This window comes from Sinocyclocheilus rhinocerous, unplaced genomic scaffold (genome assembly GCF_001515625.1).
Source record: "Sinocyclocheilus rhinocerous isolate Xijiao unplaced genomic scaffold, SAMN03320098_v1.1 scaffold1939, whole genome shotgun sequence".
Classification (NCBI taxonomy): domain Eukaryota; kingdom Metazoa; phylum Chordata; class Actinopteri; order Cypriniformes; family Cyprinidae; genus Sinocyclocheilus; species Sinocyclocheilus rhinocerous.
The window spans coordinates 382038-403637 of NW_015630547.1; the positions used below are offsets into that span (position 1 = coordinate 382038).

The 21600-nt window shown below is 35.9% G+C and overlaps 1 protein-coding gene across 1 annotated transcript in view; it reads left to right on the plus strand.

Annotated features, from left to right (window-relative positions):
* grik2 (glutamate receptor, ionotropic, kainate 2) overlaps positions 1-21600 on the plus strand; it is a 233981-nt gene that overhangs the window by 156591 nt on the left and 55790 nt on the right. Inside the window, exons 10-11 of the mRNA XM_016553000.1 lie at positions 7389-7595; positions 16379-16602. Of these exons, the coding sequence (XP_016408486.1) occupies positions 7389-7595; positions 16379-16602 (431 nt within the window). The remainder of the gene's footprint in view (positions 1-7388; positions 7596-16378; positions 16603-21600) is intronic.

Here is a 21600-nt window from a genome sequence, read left to right on the forward strand (position 1 = left end):
TGTTTTTGAATCATCGCTCCGGCCGGACAGGGCATCACAGTATGGTAAGTGGCGTAACATTTCCGTCTCACGCTTGAGGTGTTCGGCCAATCAGAACGCACTGGATAGCTGGCCAATCAGAGCACACCTCACTTTTCAGACTTATGAGCTTTGTAAAAAATTGTTTCAGAAAGGCGGGGCATGGAGGAGAAACAATAATGTACAGTATGTGGAAAATAATGTGTTTTTTGAACCTTAAACCGCATAAACACATTTCATTACACCAAATACACAAACTGATGTTATTTTTAGCAGCATCATATGACCCCTTTAATACCAGGTGTATACAGGGACTTGCAAACCAAGATGTAAAATGGTAGTGAATTTGTAACACAAATAATTTAGTAAAAATGTCAAGATTGAGTCAGGGCATTTTAAGAGATATAATTCTTTTAGAATCAGTTTTTTTTAAGCTGATTTACATGATTGTTTTTGTATAGTTTCCCAAAATATATGCGCTGATGCACCGATACTAAATTTTTCAGCCAATACCAATAGCTGATTATTCAGCAATATCAGTATCTGCCAATAAAGATACTGATAATGATAGTTTAGTTTTTTTTAAATAAATAAATACATACATACATACATACATACATAAATGCATACATACATACATACAAATATACACATAAATAAACCCTCTCCCAACCAATGTTGTAAACTATACATGTAGCCCTCTCATTTAGTACATAATATTAGAGGTTAAAATTAACAACAAAACTATTAAATTCAATGCTATTTATTTTCAGATATAATAATCACACTCAAATTAAAACACAAAACTCAATTGCACATAAGGTAGTTTTAATAAAAACTTGTCTTTATGACAGATTCATTCAAACATATTTTGGCTATTTTATAATTATAATTTTTATATTATAATATAATTAACAGTAAATAAGCTTCCCCCATTTTTTTTTTTTTTGGTGAACACTGGATAACTTTCCTGAGGTAAATTAAGTGACATATTGATCACAAGCTGTTTTATTTGACATATTTTTTGGCTGAAATGCGGACAGAGCAATTACATGAGACAATATACATTTCAGGAAATTGCACTGTATATTTCAACATACCCCCTGATGTTCATTCATGTTTATTTCATGCTATAATTTGTATAAAGGTGAAAGAGACTCACACTGCCACTTGAACTGAAGCAGCTACAGTGATCTCTCACGCCACATTTAAGGGTGTCAAAATGCCATTTATTGTTTGAAATTTGTGATAAAATGTACAGGATTTAAAAGCTAAGACTTTGTTCCTTATCAGACATAATAAAGCACAAAGCTCTTTGCAATTATTGGATGAGCCATACTAAAAATAATGTTAGGTGTAGGGAAAAGAGTGGACCTGGCAACCCTAACTGATTTAACTTGGACGACCCTAAATTCCTCACAAGAAACTTTTTCTTCTTGTAAGTAGCTGTCTGACACATTTGTCCACCCCCTTTTGACTGAAAGGATGTAAGCGGCCCTGATCATTGGCTGTTTTTAAACAGTCGGCTGATGGCCGATAGTGCAGATAATTGCTTTTATCGGCTGATACCGATTATTCGCCGTTGCATCGGTGCATCCCTAATACAGATGTTACAAACAAGAGTAAACCAGAATACGTTGTTCTGGGCCATTTGATAAGGGAAGGCCCCGTTTTAAATGACATCGGATACTCATTAGGCCTGTGGCAGTGGAGTCTCACCCTTAAAAAGCGTATATTTATGCAGCGGCCCATAATGTTTGCAATGTTCCACTATTATCACATCAAAAAATGTTGCGGTGCAAAACATCTTAATGGTTTTCAAAAGGGCTTTGTTTCCTTAGGCAAATATTATCTTATTTTTGTCTTTCTGATTGTAGGCTGCAATATGATCCCTACATCTTGACAGGTTTTGTGAGAGATTTAACCGAAATGTATTCAATATGAAATAGATCTCATGAAGAAGTTGCTTTTTGATGACTTAACAAACTTTTGAAGTGTTTTAGGAGTGCTGTTGAAGTTAGTGCTGCAAAGTGCAGACATCTTCAAATTCGTATTGTTGATCAAGGGCGGTTTGTAATGCAGAAATAGCAGGTTTTCAGGAACATTAATCAAAGACCTCTAGCACTTGAGAAAATGTAATGTATCTCCTGCTATTTTTCCATGAAATGTTTCACAAGTACTTCAAAGCATTCCAAAGCATTTCAGATATTAATATGCATCTTTTTCAGAGTTGTGGGTAGCTGTCCTACCCATCAGCCACTGCAGCATTCTGACCTTGAATGATCTGCTTTCTCTTTGGCGTAAACATGCATATATACATACAGAGACAAGTTTTAAAGTATACACTCTCTCACTACCTGTCTTTCATCACAAAAAGACATTTTGGTTGAAGAATAGAGAACAAGTACTAGAAAAAGACAATGCTAAGAAATGCATTTTAAAATTGACCAAATGTAATTGTAAAATCATCTAACTAATTTAAAACCCATTTGCAAGCAAAATGCCACTCTTTTGAATGATATGTTGGCTGTGCAGGCTGGTGGATCTTGCAGATGTTTGAGTTCAGCACTCTAAATGAAACCCAGCTGAATGTAAAACCATTCACAAACAAAAGCCAAATGGAAAAGAAAGCTACAGCGCTCGCTGAGTATTCAAGTGCTACGTGTGATTAAAAAGCTCAGACAGTTATGAAATATTATCACTCTCTGTGAGCAACTTCAGCACTGTTTTCATGGAAATACACACATGCACAAACAACACTCAAGCACAAAGAGCTCACTGGGGTTATTTGACACAGCTTTCGGCCAATGAACATTTTATCTGAATACTAGAAGCCTGAAGGAGCTTGTGGTCAGTGTTCATAAACTAAAGGTGGCTCTGACTGAGCTGGAAGCAACACAGGTTCCCTGTCTGCCAGTTCGCTAACATCTCAGAGCTCTTATGTAAAAGCTCTTGTTTGCCCTGTTTTGATTTAGAGGTATGGCCAAAACCTCATGCACCAAGAGCAATTTAGAAAAAGCAGAATTCATGACCAGACTCGGATGAAACATGAAACTAGATTTTTACATTTCACAAAATAAATTGTGACTGCTGTATTCCTATAAAGAGACTCGCCAATATGGTGTCATGGTGATTGCCAAAGCATTATTATGCGGTTGCTAAGGGCTTTCACCATGTTGCTAGGATGGGTGTTCCACATTGATATGCAGTCGCTAAGGTGTTCTGGGTGGTTACTAAGTGGTGTGGTGGGAGGAGCAAATGACAGACACAGTGGGTGTGGCGTCAGACCTCGGAGAGGCTTTTATTTAAAGGGGTCATATGATGCGATTTCAAGTTTTCCTTTCTCTTTGGAGTGTTACAAGCTGTTCGTGAATAGATAAGATCCCTAAAGTTGCAAAGACTAAAGTCTCAAACCCAAAGAGATATCCTTTATAAAAGTTAAGACTGGTTCACGTCCTCCTAAAACGCCTCGTTTAAACACACCCCCACATGTCTACGTCACGATGTGGGAAGATTTGCATAACACCACCCAAATGTTCACGCAAAGAAAGAAGGCATAACTTTATTGTTGCTGCCGCCGCCGCCACCATGTTGTGAAGATGCTGTGTGTTTCGTTGCAAAAGCGAAAATAGTTTGTTTGGCCTTCCAAAAGGGGATGCACTACATAATACATAATGCACTACATAATTTTAACGAGTACGAGTACAGGAGCTCAGTATCGGGCCCGATACCGATACCAGTAGTGCTGGAAAAAGTGGTATCGGTGCATCCCTAGTTTTATGTTTACGCGGCGAGATGCAACGCGTAAAAAGACAGTATAAGTCATTATAATCCGTAATTATGTCCCCACTGGTTGCAACAAATGCCTCGTTTATAATGGGTTTTTAATGTTTTTGTCTCGTCGCTCTGGGACACGGCATCACAATTTGGTAAGGGATGTAACATTTCCGTCACACGCTTAAGGTATTCGGCCAATCACAACGCACTGGATAGCTGGCCAATCAGAGCACACCTCGCTTTTCAGACCGATGAGCTTTCTAAAAATCGACGCGTTTCAGAAAGGCGGGGCGTAGAGGAGAAACAATAATGTACAGTATGTGGAAAATAATGTTTTTTGAACCTTAAACCGCATAAACACATTTCATTACACCAAATACACAAAATAATGTTCTTTTTAGCAACATCATATGACCCCTTTAACAGAAAATCAAACATAAAATGTCCAAAAAGGGAATAAATTGTTCTGAGGGGAAATAGTGTCCAAAATAAACAGGGGATCTGGTGTCCTCGTTGTGCCAAGGAAGTCGTGAAGGGAAGGGCAGTGTTCAGGAAGGAAGGGTCCAGGCAAGGGGTGTTGTCCGGCGGCCGCAAGCACTCCCCACTTTGGTCCGAGGTGCGAGGGGGCGGCGGCTTCTTCTAGCGGCTTCGTCCTGCTTGGCCCACGGCACTTCGCAGGGATAAACGGCCCGGCATCCTGGCCTGTCAGCCACTAACGGGTGCGGTTCTCGTCCAGACCGCGGGTCCGGCAGCAGCGGTGATGAGGCTCCATTCACTTCAGGTGTGCCTCATCACACGCCGCCAGACCTGGCTGTTTCTGCGCCCCTCCTCTCACACACCCACTCCTGTCGGGAGCCTTTTGAAGGGTGGCGATAAAGGGACGGGGTGATGATGATAATTAGGGGGAGGCAGCCGATCCGTCACAGTGGTTACTTAAATGGTCCATTTCAAAAGAGCCCAACCCAAGTCTCTATGATATTCTGATCTTTAGATATGGATTGATTCTCTCCTTCATTATACGTTTTTTTTTTTCCCAGCAGATTTATCAGCTGATAAATATATGTATGCTGCATGATTCACTCTCAGAAAAAAGGTACACAAGCTGTCACTGGGGCGTTACCTTTTTAAAAGGTATACCTTTGTTCCTAAAGGGTGCATATTGGTATCTTAAAGGTACTATTAGTACCTAAATTGTATTAGTACCTAAAGTGTAGATATTGAAAAGGTACTGCTCTAGTGGCAGCATTTTGTAAAACATTTTTAAATTTTTTTTTTTTTTCTTTCTGAGAGTGTTTGAGGTACCATTCATGTCTGTAGCACACATTTGTGAGTTAAATGTAAACTTAATGTTATGGGTTTGTTCACTGACAAATTCTGAGTATGAGAAATGATGCTTGCTTTATTAAACGCCACTAATTATTTTCTAAAAACACTTTAAATACAACAATAATGAAAGCAACAATGACAACAGATCTATGGACTTTTTATGCAAGGGTTTGTGCATGTCATCCTGTAGGTCTAGTCTTTTTTTAAAACACTCACCAACCAAAGGGATGTAAGCCATTTGGGTCATGTGTCTGGATCTGTCATTCCAGTTAGATGTGAATGACAGCAGTTGATATTAAATGAAGTGCAATTTCTTACAAAACAGAAAAAGGGTTGTTTACAGTTGTTTTCATTGAGATTGTATTATCAGCATAGTTCAAGTAAAACGTGTACCTGAATAATAGGGCCTTTCGCACCGCTTTAGTTCCAGAACTAAATGTACAGTACTAAAGTACTGGGAATGTCCAGTCAAACCAAATGCCTTAAAAAGCGGTCACATTTAATATTCTGCAGGCAAAATCATTTCAGTAGGAATCCATGCACACTGTGGAGAATCAGATGGCAACCAGTTTTAACTTTAAATATAATGTGGGGGAAAAAATAAATAAATAAAATAATGGTTATCAAATGAAAGATTATTGGTGTATGTTTACAAGATAATACTATTTCAGTCTTTCTTCAGAATTACTTGCCATTTCTTTATAATGGCTTGTATAAATTTACTAGCATATTCTGAGTGAAACTTGTTTCATCATACAGCTTTTTTTTTTTCAATGTATGCTCAGTTTATGGTAAAAGTTGTTGTAGCAACCTAATAATTAAAGTTGGCCTGTGCTTTCATCAGACATAATATATCGTGTTCTATATAATACTTATATTTTTCTAAGATCAATAAGCTTGCACTTTAATTAAGCTGAACATTAACATTGAATTATAGTGATGAAGAACTCTCTTACTTTGTCTAATTTTTGTATCAGTTTGTTGAACCAAATATATATATATATGTTCTTTTTTTTATAGAGTTACTTCAGTGCACCATAAAAAGATGTGAGTTGGAAGAAGGGCACATATAATTATATTGATATTCACTTATCATATTTAAATATCATATTTTATTAAATTCAATTTTTCAAAAAATCATAAAGGGAAAAATATTATGATATAATAATCTCACACAGATATTGTGCAAATTCTAAGTTAACTCGAAATTGCTTTGATGTCACTAAAATGTGAAAGAAAGAAAAAAACAAAAACAAAAAAAACACAAAATTCTTTATTTCTAAAAACTAGATATTTCAGAAAAGGTTCACTGCACTAAAACAGGCAATATCTGTATTATCAAATGGTTTTTATATTTTATATAGAATGAATGTGAGTAATACCTTTATTGTTAAATGGGTTATTTGCATTAAAGCTGAATGACCAACATGCTTTCTGAAATTAGTTTTGCTTGTTGTGGACATAAGGTGGCTTAACTGACAATGTTTTCAAATGTCAGAGAATTTAAAGGGAAAAAAGGCAAAAATAGTTTACACATAGTGCATTGATGCATGAGAAGAACTGTTGTTTCTATGCCGGGCTCCTGCTGTGAACAGGCTGCCTTTCATTGGTTCATTAGGACTGTGAATATGCGGGCGGTAAAGCAGCGTGGGGGCGGGAAAGCGCTTATCTCTCTCTGCTGCAGCTCCCCTGGCACAACAAATTTTCCTGAATAGTCTCACTGGTATAGAAGGATCAGTTCACACCAGCTTCCTGCAATCTAAACCAGATATGTGCATTCTTATTGGCAAGATCTGCTGTCTCATATTGCTGATTTGTTGCTCATGCATCATTATAGTTAACACCATGTTAAAGAAATTCAAAGATATGAAAATGGTTATCATTTATTCACCCTCACGTTGTTCCAAATCTGAATGCTTTTCTTTATTGTGAAACACAAATTATATTTTGAAGCATGTCAGTGACCCAACATTGGGCCCCATTGACATTCACTGAATTGTCCAATTTTTTTTTTTTTTTCAAAATATGAATCAAATATTATTTATGCAAATGTATAATAATATATTAATAATTAATATAATTAATTATTATATTATATTATATTATATTATATTATATTATATTATATTATTTTCAGCCATACATTGAGCTGCATGACACAGTTTTTCACTCACTGTGGCTGCACATCTCTGTGGGTGTGCAAGCCCTATCAGGCATATATCAGACATATTTCTGACAATCAGAGCACATGTCTTCTCTCTCCACAGGAAGAGCCTTACGTGATGTTCAAGAAGTCAGATAAGCCGCTATACGGTAACGATCGCTTCGAGGGCTACTGCATCGACCTGCTGCGAGAGCTGGCTGCCATCCTGGGCTTCACCTACGAAATACAACTGGTGGAGGATGGCAAGTATGGAGCGCAGGAAGAGAACACGGGCCAGTGGAACGGCATGATCCGAGAACTGATGGACCATGTGAGTCAGACTCCACAATCCAATACTGTTTTCATTGCACTCAGCTTGGCTCTTTTCCACTCATCATTCCATACAACCCTGCAAGGTTCAGCAAAATTGCTTCCCTTTTAAATCATCAATGTGAATATGCATTGACTTGGTCACCACCTGTCCCCCAAAGATGTTGAATTGGAATTTAAATTTGAAAAACTGGAAGAGGAATTTATTGAATAGCAATACAAAGAAATCCAACATAATCCCACAAAAGCTTTGTGACAAATAATAATCATTCATTTTGACTAATTATGTATTCCCTGATATGTTTCCCTAAACTGACTAGATTTCTTTCTCAGTAAATATCAAAACAATTAAAGCAAACTTGATTTCTTTCATACAACAACACAAAATGTGCATCAAATTCAGTGCAATATTAGTGTCTTCTAACATATTTAACACAATTATATGCTCAACATTAATATTCTGAAATATAAAAATTTAAATTAACTGTTTTCTATTTGAATATATTTTATGTAATTCATTCATTTTAATGTCACATGATCCTTCAGAAATCATTCTAATATGCTGATGTTCTGCTCAATAATAATAATAATAATAATAATAATAATAATAATAATAATAATACAAATTACAGTGGAGATCAAAATTTGAGAACAATCTATAAATACATGATTTTTTTCTGAAATGTTTTTAATCTTCATCGCTCAAAATTTGAAGGAATATTGGTATGCCACTGAACCACTAACATGTTTGACAAAATAACAAAGGCATTTCAACAAAAACCTTCATTTTGTGGAAAACACAGTTATCAAAATTAGACAACAGTAACCACTGTAGAAAGAAGATTACAACTACAATTTTGGAGGTTTACAGCTTTGAAAAATTAGTAGGACGTGTAGAGGCCCCTGCTTTGAATGACTTCAGCACATCCGCGGCTGCAGGACATCACTAGTTACTCACACTGCACTGGTGGGATCTTGGTCCACTATTTTTCCAGTCTCTTCCATAGTTCGGTGACTGTAGTGGGTTTCTTAGCCATATCTTTGTCGCCAGGGATTTTCCAGAGATTTTCAATCAGGTTTAGATCAGGGGCCAGATTCAAGAAAAATCTTTAGAAGAAATGTCTACTTAACTGCCGTTTTCCTCTTATTTTCTAACTTAAGAAAACAGTTAATAATAATTTAAATTTCCAAAAATTCTTCTTAAGCATATTCTTATATTTTTTCTTAAGATTGTTCTTTCAAATTCTTGAAAATAATCTTCTTAAAAATCATCGCAAATAACTTGGGATTAAGTTAAGTTAGGATAGCCTCAGACTTGTCTTAAATCCCAAATGGTAAGAATGATTTAGTGAATTTATTGGGTTATTTCAAATTAATTGTTATATTGAAGCATTACAACAACACTTACACATATAATACATAGTAGGACTATTAATAGGGATGTGCAAACGTTTTCTGAAGTGACACCGTTGACTGATAATGTAAACAATGGTCAGTCATGATTATGTGACGCGACTCTTTGCTGAATTCAAAATTCAGTAATACTCTGCAAAAATAAGTCAGATAGGGAGCTTTTAATTTTAGCCTATTAATACAACATAATTCAGTGCCTATGAATGCGGCCATACACAAGACGTGTTTACTGTAGCAGTAATCTGCAGGCAATGCAAAAAAAAAATCCTTTATTTATTATTATTGTTTTTTAGTTTAACAGTGAGTCTTCATCTAGAAACATCATTTATTAAATCAGATAAAGACTCATTTTCTTAAAAAAAAAAAAGTTCTTAAGAACATATTTGAAAACATCTTAAGAATTTTTCAAGAATTGTACTTAGGAACATTCTGACAAACTTCATGGAATTTATCTTAAGAAATGTCTTTACTTATTTCTTAAGAAGGTTTTTGTGAATCTTGCTCCAGGACTCTGGGCCGGCCACTTTATTATTTCAATGTTCAAGGAACTGCTTTACCCGTTTTGTATTGCGACGGGAGCATTGTCTTGCATGGAAATTGCAGGCTGACTGGGAGATGCTTGCAGGGAAGGAACTGCATGTTGCTGAAGGAGGTTCTGATAAACATTTGCATTGACCTGCCATGTAGCTGTATAAGAGGCCCAACTCCTGCTGCACAAAACATCCCCCAAAGCATGAGACTTCTTCCTCCACCTTTTACTGACTTCTTCACACATTCAGGGTTCAGTCTTTCCCCAGTTTGGTGCCAAAAAAAAATGTTTCCCATCGGACCCAGATCCATACGTTGTTCATCACTGAACTGGTGAGCAATTCCAGCTGCAGTGTTGAACCGATTCCCCATTGAGTGTCTCCGCATTATCCTGTCTTCTCATGCATTTGTCTTACGTGAACGACCAGCCTTTTTGGGGCACTTGAATGAATTAGCATCATTGTAAAGCTGCAATATTCTAGAAATCACAGATTTGGAATGACGACTTCTCTTATGGTGTTTAATTATTTGCGAGTACTCGCGAGTAGATTACATACAAAAACGCAAAGACGCGAATAGAGGCGAATTCGCTCCGGGCGATGTGAATGATGCGAAATGCTCGACGCGTTTGCCGCGAACGCACGATATTCGCCTCAATCGCGTCTTCCGCGCAAGTTAAAAAATGTCAACTCAAGCAGAAAATTCGCATGATGCGTCTCGCCCAAGCCAATCGCATCTCGCGCAAGCCAATCATCGAAGAGTTTCTTGACATGTCCAGTTGAATCAGACAATAGAAGCGAGCATTATTGCAGCCGTCTGTTATTATATAGGTCTGGAGCATAGAAAACAATTAAAATCAGTTGTAGTGGTAGTTGTATGTTATTAGCACGGATACAGAGATGCTGCTATCAATAATAAAAATAATAGTAATATCTGTGTATGTATACAGTAGTAAAATGTAACACACACACACATTAATACAGGATCCTAACGTTATTCATCCTCCTCTGGATGGTGCTGTGAACCCAGACACGTCGGCGTTTGGCTTTTCATTGTATTTGGGACTTTTTGACAACAGGTACAAAACAGCGATTGTAGTTATCTCCACCAGTGGCTGAAAGTGTCATCCCTTTGGCCTTCATCTGGACAACCTCCCGTCGCAGGGGTTCAGTCACCTTAGAGCGACCCGCCATCTTACAATCTCAGTGAAAATTAGAGGAATGCTGCCAATTAAATAGGGTTTGTTATATAATTAAGGAAATTAGCACCTGGTGCCAGATTAACAACAATGACTTGGAAGTATCTGTAAGTGTTCTCTAATTTTGATCTGAGTTCTTGTTCAAATATTTCATTTAAGGGTAATGTTGTGCTGCAGAATACAATTAATTTATGAAATATGCTTAAAAAACTGCCCTTCTACTCCTGTTAGCATAACTTCAAATTGGACTGAGCAGTGACCTTGAAATTTAGGAAATTGTAGGTTGTTCTCTAATTTTGATCTCCATTGTAATTATCAATGTTGAAATCAGTTGTGCCATGTAATATTTTTGTGGAAACTGATAGCACTTGAAGCACAGCATTTATTTAAAATCTTTTGTAACATTATACAACTTTCATGTCACTTTTGATCAGTTGAATGTGTCCCTGCTGAATAAAAGTAATATTTTTTTTAATAAATACATATAAAAATAAAAATAAAAAATCTTACCCCAAACTTTTGTATAAATTTCTATAATTGGCTTTTCATAGTCATCTAATGTTTCTGAATATATCCTATATGTTGTGTGTATGATAATATGTTTATCATGTTAATTCATACTGAAAAATAAAATAAAATTGTATTATAAAAAAAAAAAAAACTACACAGCGGTTATATACATTTATCTGAATTATCTATAAACTAAAATTTTTATTTTGCCTCCTCATTTGCTGCCTCGATTCAGATTTAATTAGATTATTAGGAAATTGTAGTGTAATGTATAAGGCATTCCTAATTCAATTCAGGATGGTGCACGATCCTGACATATTTCCACCCTGCTGCAGAAGGGACTTGTCAAGATTATACAATGAAAGTAGATGCTTTCAGAGTAGAGAGGAAACATATGAAAATAAGATTAACAGTGTGTGTGCGCACAGCAGATGGTATGAAATGCATTAAAATAAAACTCAAGCACATACTGCCGAGGGGACACAAAGTGAAAAATCTGGCATTAGTTTTTACCCCCATAGAGCTTATTAAGCACACACACTTTCACAAACACACACACACACACTTGGGAGCAAGCACTGCCCTTCGACACCCTCATTAGACTCCACAAAGACTAAGACAGGAATAAACACATTGCTGAGAAAAGTGCTGCACACCTCATACTCAACAACAGTATCCATTGCTCCAACCAATACATCAGACATATCTCTTAGTCACTGCTCCTCAATTGGTCATGGTCGGATCGTCTGGTGTGAAAGCGGAGGGTGTGTGTGTGATGTCGTAACATTCCCCAGCTACCCCCCCACAAGACGAGAGCAGGACAGACTGTAATTGGCCTTGACAAGCTTTCAGAGCAGTCTGGAGTTTGCAGTTTGCCAGTACATTGATGTGCTAGAGATAAAAATATCTTGTCAAAGGACTTTAGAAGAAAAAAAGGAAGGTAGCGAGACAACATCTGCTCACTTCTGGCATTAATTTGCCCCCTCTGGGAATAATTATAGACAATCCAATAATTCTAGACGGAAGCCTTTATTTTGACTGAAATTATACCAATTCTAACAGTAAAAGTAGTGAAATTGAACTAAATGTCAGTTTTAGGGGCACAGCCGTCTTAGCCGGTGTCAGCGTTTCAACAGCAGACCCTCCATCAGTTCTGGAGGAGGAATAACGGCCTTACTGCGTCAGAATGGATTTTACCGGGTATAATCTCAGATTCACAATCATACTGTAGTCAAACTATGAATCCTCAGCGCTTGCCTTGAAAATGTGTAATTCAAATGTTAAGACATATGCCTTTACAATAAGTTTGAGGGCTCAAAACTATTATGCAGGATTTAAAAGATTGTATAGTGTAGACCAGGATTCCTTAGCCTTGTAGATACTTTGTCATTTGATTGCTTTCTGTTTTATTTTGAGTTTTAGAGACACGAATCAGAAAGATAAAGTTATTCATAATAGGAATGAATGAGTCTGGGATCCGTGTAAAAACAACTTCACTGTTGAGTTTAAAGCAACATTCTCAAGTTTAAATTTGAAATTGTTCATTTGAAAAAGCTTGATGGTTTCCATAAAACAAATACAATTAAATAAAAATAAAATTAAACAGCAAACCTGTTTTAGTTTTTTTTACAACATTATTACAATAATAATAATAATAAGCACCAAGTCAGCATATTAAAATGATTTCTGAAGGATCACATGACACTAAAGACTGGAGTAATGACTCATTTACATCAAGATCAATAACTATAAAGATAACTATATTAGCATCCACACCAATGCACAATAACTTTATTTTATTTTATTTTTTTATGCGCACACTGCAGTTTTGTCATCTGCTGCTTTGAATGCTCAAGCTCTTTAAAACAGGATGGATTTTTATTGGCTGTCAATCTTTTTATCAGCTGGAAAGTAATTATATAATTGTATAATTATATAAATAATTGTAATACAATTTCAGAATATTACTCTTTTACTGTATTTTTGATCAAATAAATGCAGACTTGATGAGCACAAGAGACTTCTTTCAAAAATACATAAATAAATAAATAAATAAATAAATGTCCTGGCCACTCTTTAGTTTGTTGACCAATTCTATAAATAACTATTAATTATGATTTTTGCCTCAATAAAATCCAAATTTGCTGCTTATTAATAGTTATTATGATAGTTGTTAAGTTTAGGTATGGTATTAAGTATTAAATTAGGTATTAAGGGATCTAAAATATGGTCATGCAGAATAAGGCATTAATGTGCTTTATAAGTACTAATAAACATGCTAGTAATATGCATGCTAATAAGCAGGTAGTTAATTGTGAGAATTGGTCCTTAAAATAAAGTGTTACCAAAAATCTTACTAACCACACATGTTTGAACAGTAATGGACTGTATATAGGCCTACGTACACCTGTGAAAAGCTGCATTGTTATTTCACATCTGTTTACACTGGACACGAGTGAAGAAACACATCTGAATTTCTCCCATAAGCTGCTTGCACTAGAAGCAGAACAGAGTAGACAGTATTTTTTTGCTTGCTGGTTTTTTTTCTTCCCTTTCCTGAGAATGTACAGTGGTATAAGCAATGCAGCAGAATCTCACCAGTTTACACATTTCAGCCCTGAAATGGTATATACAGTCACACTCCTTATTGATATGCTAAGAAGACATGGTTTTGATTATTGCAGCTGCGGTTGTCACAGTGATGACAACACCAGGCAGGCCACAAAAAAAAAGCAGGGCCATTTCTAAGCATAAGCAAACAAGGCGGTTGCCTAGAGCGTCATTATCTGCCTTCCGAGGCAACAGCCAATAAAAATGGAACTCCATAATTGACTGATCTGGAACACTCTACACAGACTGCAATTTGTTTAGCCTAAAATGATCAGTATAATAATAGAGCCTACCTTTTGCCACATTATTTGCATTGGGAGAGTTCCTAGTATGCCTTAAAATGCTTGGCTTGCAGATTTAATATTATTTATGTTTTATTATTTATTTATTTATTACTTTATTTACTTAGTTTATTATTATTATTATTATTATTATTATTATTATTATTATTATTATTATTATTATTATTATTATTATTATTATTATTATTATTATTATTATTATTATTATTATTATTATTATTATTATTATTATTATTATTATTATTATTATTATTATTATTATTATTATTATTATTATTATTATTATTATTATTATTATTATTATTATTATTATTATTATTATTATTATTATTATTATTATTATTTCCCCCAGTTTGTTGTGTCCCTCCCCCTCCCCCCAATATAGATGTTACATCACTTTGAGTATAGACAACTTTGTTGATTACAATAGGATTGATTTAGTTTGGGGTGCATGCATATTAATAGTAAATCAATTTAATTTTAAAAAGGCACATTACTTATTCTAAATGTGTTTTTTTTTTTCAGAAAGTAATCTGATTACATAATTATACTCATTATTTGTAATCCTTAAGTCTAAAAACGTAGGTGATAGGTGATAAGAAAATAATTTGATATTGGTAAGGAGATGGTCCAACACACTCTCATAATAATTAATAACTATTTTACATTTTGGCGAATTAGTACATTTTATTTGTATGTTTTCAAACAGTCTCCCTGTGCCCCAATGGAAGTTCTAAAATGTGTTTTGTACGAATGAAACGGTACGAAATCACCACCAATTCATCAAAGTGTAAAATAGTGACGTTTTTGTACAAATTAAATTCCACAAATTCACCACCAACTCATCAAAATGTTAAATAGTAAAATTTTTTGTACAAATTAAATTGTACAAAATCACCACCAATTTGTCAAAACGTAAAATAGTGATGTTTTTGTACAAATGAAATCGCACAAATTCACCACCAGTTCATCAAAATGTAAAAGAAGGGACATTTTCATATAAATTAAAATCTCCACCAAATTGTCAAGAACAAATTCACCACTAATTCATCAAAACGCAAAATAGTGACATTTTTGTACAAATAAAACTGTAAGAATACAGTACACCACCAATTTGTCAATGTAAAATAATTAAATTTTTTCATGAGATTAGGTTTGACAGTCATAACAATTTCCAAACTGCAAATGAGTCCCATTCGGTCAACCTTACAATTTTTTTTTCATGAATTGTTGGAAATTGGTGTGCATTTTAAGATATTTTAATTTACAGTAACAAAAATGACCAAAGAACGCAACATATCAAACTCAATGGAAAGTTATATAATTTAAACCTAAAGGCACAATATGTCATTTTCGCCGCTAGAGGGCGCATATTCAAAATAAACAAAGAGACAAAGGAGTAGTTTCATGACGCCGTGACTGAGTGTGGAATCATGGGAGTTGTCGTCATCCCCACAGCCGATGCAATCCGACGGGACTCGGACAGAAATCATGTTCATGGATGAGCTAATGATTTATTAACGTAGTAGAATGAAGCAGGGTGAGGCTGAAAGACTGGAAATCGAGGGGTTATGACGTCATTGGCAGGCGATACAATGACACTATGGACACGGTCCGTGTCACTAGTTAAAATTGCTTATTTCTCTGGATTTAAACATTCTTCGAAACATTTGGGATAATGTAAGTACACAAGTCAACAAAATATATAACACTGTTCTAGTGGTTTTTGGATATTTTAATAAAACATCTTACATATTGTGCCTTTAATTTATGTAAATGTTCATATGTGGACTAAAGGTTAGTCAAACTGACTCTGAAAACGTATGCTAAGAGACACAGGCTATTTCTGCTTCTGACAGAGAGCCAACAGCGGCAGACCTGTGTAAAACTTTTAACCCCCTTAATTTTCCCTTTTTTTATAACTGCTATTTTCATATTTTAGTCTACTTGGGTAGCTGAGAGAGTGGATTCGGTTCAGCGCTCTTCCGGTCCCTTAGACCCAGTAAATCACGAAAGGCTTTAGTAAGTGCTGAAACAGTAGCAGGTAAATCAAGAGAGAGAGCGCGAGTCCACGAGAGGGCTTTAAATTTCCTCTTAAACGCTGTGGGGCAGAGTGTGTGATGTGTAAAAGCCCTGTTTTCTTCATTTGATTTCCTCTAAATGCTTCTGCTCGCCCTGATTTACAGCCTATCGCTCTTTTCCCTGTGCGTTATTTGTTGGCAGAAAGCTGATCTTGCAGTGGCACCCCTGGCCATCACGTACGTGCGGGAGAAGGTCATCGACTTTTCCAAACCCTTCATGACGCTGGGGATAAGTATACTGTACCGCAAACCCAACGGCACCAACCCGGGGGTGTTCTCCTTTCTCAACCCCCTGTCCCCTGACATCTGGATGTATATTCTGCTCGCTTACTTGGGTGTCAGTTGTGTGCTGTTTGTCATAGCCAGGTAACATACCTTCCACATATATAGACATAACCCCACGTCATAACCTCGTCTCATTAACATGTTTTGCTAACTGAAGAAGTTCACTCTTAGAGTTAACTAGTGGCCTTAAAGGAAAAGTTCTCCCAAAAATGAAAATTCTGACATTATTTACTCATTCTCATATTGTTACAGATCTGTATGACTTTTTTTTCCACGGAACACATAAGGTCAAAATTTCAAAGCAAATGGGCCTGACAAGATTCAAAATGATTAAAAGCATCATAAAAGAAGTCCTTACGACCCATGCACTATATGCTATATCTTCTGAAGACATGATAGTTTCGTATAAGGAGTAGATTTATAATATAGACTATCCAGTCTCATTGGAAAAACATGCCTCTACCTACATTTCTGCAAAACTCAAAAAATGTATCTGTACATGCAAATTGCTGCAGTTTCCAGTTAAAATTAACACTAAGGCAGTAAAACTCTGACAGCTTTTATTCCTTTTCACACAAACTAATTTTCCTTGCACAATATTATGTTATGACTTAAAATGATTTTAAACCTGCAGTATAGTACTTAATTTCTGTGTCGCCACAAGCACGTATTTCCAATGAGCCTGGGTTGAATATAGAGCACAAGCCGTATGGACTATGATGCTCATTTGGCGCTTTTTTGTAATTTTGGAGCTTGTCAGTCCCAACATCTATTTATTTTAGTTGGGAAAAAAAAATGTTGGACCAAAATGAGCAAAGTTGTAAATTATGACTTAGGTCAGGGGTGTTCAGTCCTGCTTCTGGAGGGCCAATGCTCAGAGTTCAGCTCCAACCAGCTCCAACATACTTGGCTGGAAGTTTCTAATGAGACTGAAGACCTTGATCATGTGCTTTAGGTGTGTTTAATTAGTGTTGGAGCTCAATTCTGCAGGACAGTGGCCCTTGTAGGATCAGGTTTGGACACCCCTGACTTAGGTTAACTATTCCTTTAAGAATCCCAAATGGCAGTCTGACAATATTTACATGATGAAATGTCATATGCTTTAGGTGTGTTTAATTAGTGTTGGAGCTCAATTCTGCAGGACAGTGGCCCTGTAGGATCAGGTTTGGACACCTCTGACTTAGGTTAACTATTCCTTTAAGAATCCCAAATGGCAGTCTGACAATATTTACATGATGAAATGTCATGAGATTCAGCTCAGTCGTTTCCTGGTATAAAAATATAGAAATATTAAATACCTGCAGGTGTGAACAGGAGATAACTAAGAGTTAAAAGAGAGAGATAGAGAGAGAGAGAAGCACACACGTAGTAAACGCATGAGAGAGGAACTGTAAGGGTTGCTTTGGTCTTCCTGTCTTGACGCAGAGGAGCTACAGTATGTGCCTCTCATCAGATAATGCACACTAGCACAAACCATAAAAGCAAAGATACAAAATCACAGTTTCAAGACAGTATGTGTGTGAAAGACAGAAAATAGGTATGTGGGAGTGTTCAAGTGTGTGTGTGAGTGAGCATTTTCTGGTGTGAAACGCAGCCTCCCCCCATCCCTCGCTGTCCCTACTGTGTCTATTTTGTATACTTTTCTTTTCTGATTGGGTCTTTCCACATCCTGCTTCATATTTCCTTTGGAAAACTGAGATTATATGACATGTAATGCTACAAAAATGTATATTCACATTTCCAAAAATTGGTAGAATAATTTTATTTATTTTTTTACAGTTGGTTGAAGACACTAACAACTTAGAAATCTTTGGGCAGCGGTGAACATCTAAAATGTTGTTTGCATGATATGCTCCTGTTTTGGAGACTTAGAATTAAACCCCGGAAACTGTAGTAAATACAATTTATCCTAAAGCTTCACTGTTTAAAATAAAGTAATTTTAGGACTTAATTTATGGATATCACACTTCATTGTTTATAGTAAGTAGACATTACAGACTAATTGTCCCTTAATTAAAGGAAATTCTGGGTTAAGTGCATGTTAATATGTCAATTAGAAAATAATTTCGACATGTAACTCAGTTTGTAAAGACAAACAAAAATATAGCTGCAAGGAGCAGTTAGCAGAACTGTGTATAGAAAAGTACTCTAAAAGAGCAGAATGGACCTTTTCATATATGTTCATAGCTTTAAAATTGATTATTTTATACCTGATAGGGCTCATTATTTCACAGCTCGAAATCGACATCTGTAAGTTCATATTTTTCCTCAATTCTCCCAAACTGGCAGATGTCGGATGCCATCTTTTTTTGCACCCATGAGTCAAAAACTGCATACTGTACATCTCTCGATATGGAGGCTGTACAAATGTCGGTTGCCTTCTTCAACTAAATTTTATAAGATGAAAAAGGTTGTTTTTTTTGTTGTTGTTTTTTTTTACGCGTTACTGTAATCTAATTACTTTTTCTGGTAGCACAGTAATGTAACGCATTACATTTTAAATTTGTGTAATTTGATTACAATTGCTAAAGTCAATATAATTATGTTACTTATGTTACAAATGTAGTGTTAAGAATTGTTTTTTTTCACATTTCACGTTTTGCGCGGGGTCGATGGAGGCACCGGCGCGATCACTTGCATTTTTTCCTGATAACAGCGAAAAGAACTTAAAATGCTCCACCATTTTTGATTGTACATATAAGTGTAATACATCATTTGAATCTGTGAAGGGTCAACTTTTATTTGTGTACACTCACAATATCAACAAAATATTGTGCTTTTGTAAAATAAAGAAAATATACAGGGTGCGCTTTCAGCTGTCTCAGTCTCCGCGAACTTCTTTCTGAAACACGTCACTAAAATGAACCAAAACTCGAGAATACTTCACACACAGACATGAGAGATATATCTATGGAAAGCTTGAAATGTCTGCTTTTAAATGAAGTAAGTCCCTTATCGAAAACAAATGTTCTCTGATGAAGTAATCCGAATGAAACCAAAGCAAGGTCCAGTCTTTCCCGTCTTGAGCTCATTATCTGTAATGTCAGATAATGAGCTCACGCGCGCTATTCATACGATAATCATCCACGTGAGACAAAAATCATGAAGGAACTTCTTGGTCCCTAATTGGAAATTTGTTTCTTGTCAGGTGGAGGATTTAAGTAAAAACTCTCTCAAAAGAGTAGCAGGGCTGATGTTTTGAATATTGCAAATGGAACAAATAGTCCCATAATTACAAAATGCAATTGGCTATTTTATTTTATTTATTTATTTTTTTTAGTTGAAATGATCTTTATTGATAGCTTACGTTTATTTATATTAGACCCAGAATGTTCCTTTAAATCTCTACATGCAGTACATTCTTAGAATAAATCGCTGTGATCGATTTTAAATGCATTGGTACTTTCCATTGGTCTTCATTTGAAGCATGGTGGGGAGAAATCCAAAGAAAAGACCTTATTTTAACCTTAAAACTCTTGGGTTGACCGCATTGAGCTGGTCTAACCCGAGAGTTTTATGGTTAATGCACTTGTGCTTTATAAATGTTACTGGCAATATGATCACACAAGTTTATAACAAGCTACAACTGTCATCTAAGTTGGTTCAGAATATGCACCTTCACCTAACTGCACTAACGTTAATGCTGGGTAAGTGTTCACCTTTCCAATTCTCAACTAGAGCACAAATAACCAGTACACAAATAAACAGCATGCTTTAACAGAAACACACAGCAGACAAGACCTAACACAATATAGTATTACTGTGTTTATGTGTTTGTCTCTTTGTACACATTTCTTTATGTGTGCATGTGCAACTGCTTTTGTATGTGCACTATAAAGCCGGTATATGCAGCAAACATGTCTGCGTGCGAGAGCGAAAGACAAAGCGAGAGAGAAAGAGATCACAGGGTGACATAATGGGGACTGGTAGAGGGTTTGCTAAGGCTTAGTCTCACCATGCAGTATTTAGAAACCTTCCTTCTGGGCACAGTATGAAAGTCAAATATTTATCCTCCTCTCAGAATCTGTAATGCATATCAGCAGTTGTTTTTATTCCTGTTGTTTTCCTCTCCTTACGAAAGTTTCTTCTCTTTTCTGCGAAAGCAGGTGATGAAACAGCTGAGGAAGTTTCCATTGAAAATGAGTTACACTTACTTATGATACTGGTTCTCAACTTTTGCTGTAAAACAAGTGTTGCCTTGATGCTGTAAATCATGCAGCTGATGCAGTACTCAAATGCTGCTTCTGAATCGAATGCTTAAAAAATAAATCACCCTTTTTTCTGTGTTCTGACAGTGAATGTGGTACATGTAAAACCATATTCTTATCAAAGGCAAGCTTATCTCACTATTTCATAATATATAGTAGAAATATATCTTGTAGATGTTTATTATATCTTATTTATAGTTTAAAGTTTGCAACCAGTTTTACTTATGAGTGAAACAAATGCGAGAATTCTGTCATTCTGGACCAGATTTTATCCATTGGAAATTGATTGGATTTTGAAAAGTAGGCATTACATACCACAATGGATGAGCCATATGGAAAATAAGCAAGATTCGTAAAGTCTGAAAATATGTTATAAAACCGTATCAGATGCAAAGCACACTATTTTGATGAAAGTTTGCAAAGACAACCTTTTTTATTGAGAATAACAAAACAAACACACCATAAATGATCATAACTTACTTTTTTATATTGCATAGTAACACAGTAACAGTTTCTGTCAGGACCACTATCGTCAAAGATGATTGACAATTAGCATACAGTTTGGATTGGCGGTATGGTTCCGTTCTGGGCAAGAACTCCCTGCGCATCCATGCAGCCTAGCATGGATGAGAGCAGGGAGAGCAGCGATAACCCCCCAGGGTAAACAGAACAGAACCAACATAAATGTTTAAGTTTAAATTAGTTAAAGTTCAATAATGTTATGTACACATTTTAGAATTAGTCTGATTCAAAGGAGAATCAGAAGGCTGAATCCTGACTGACAGAGGAGGAGTTGGGGATGGAGGAGGGTAATTAGCTATTGAGCAATGCGAAAACTGCGGATACTACTGCGGGACCTTATATATGAATG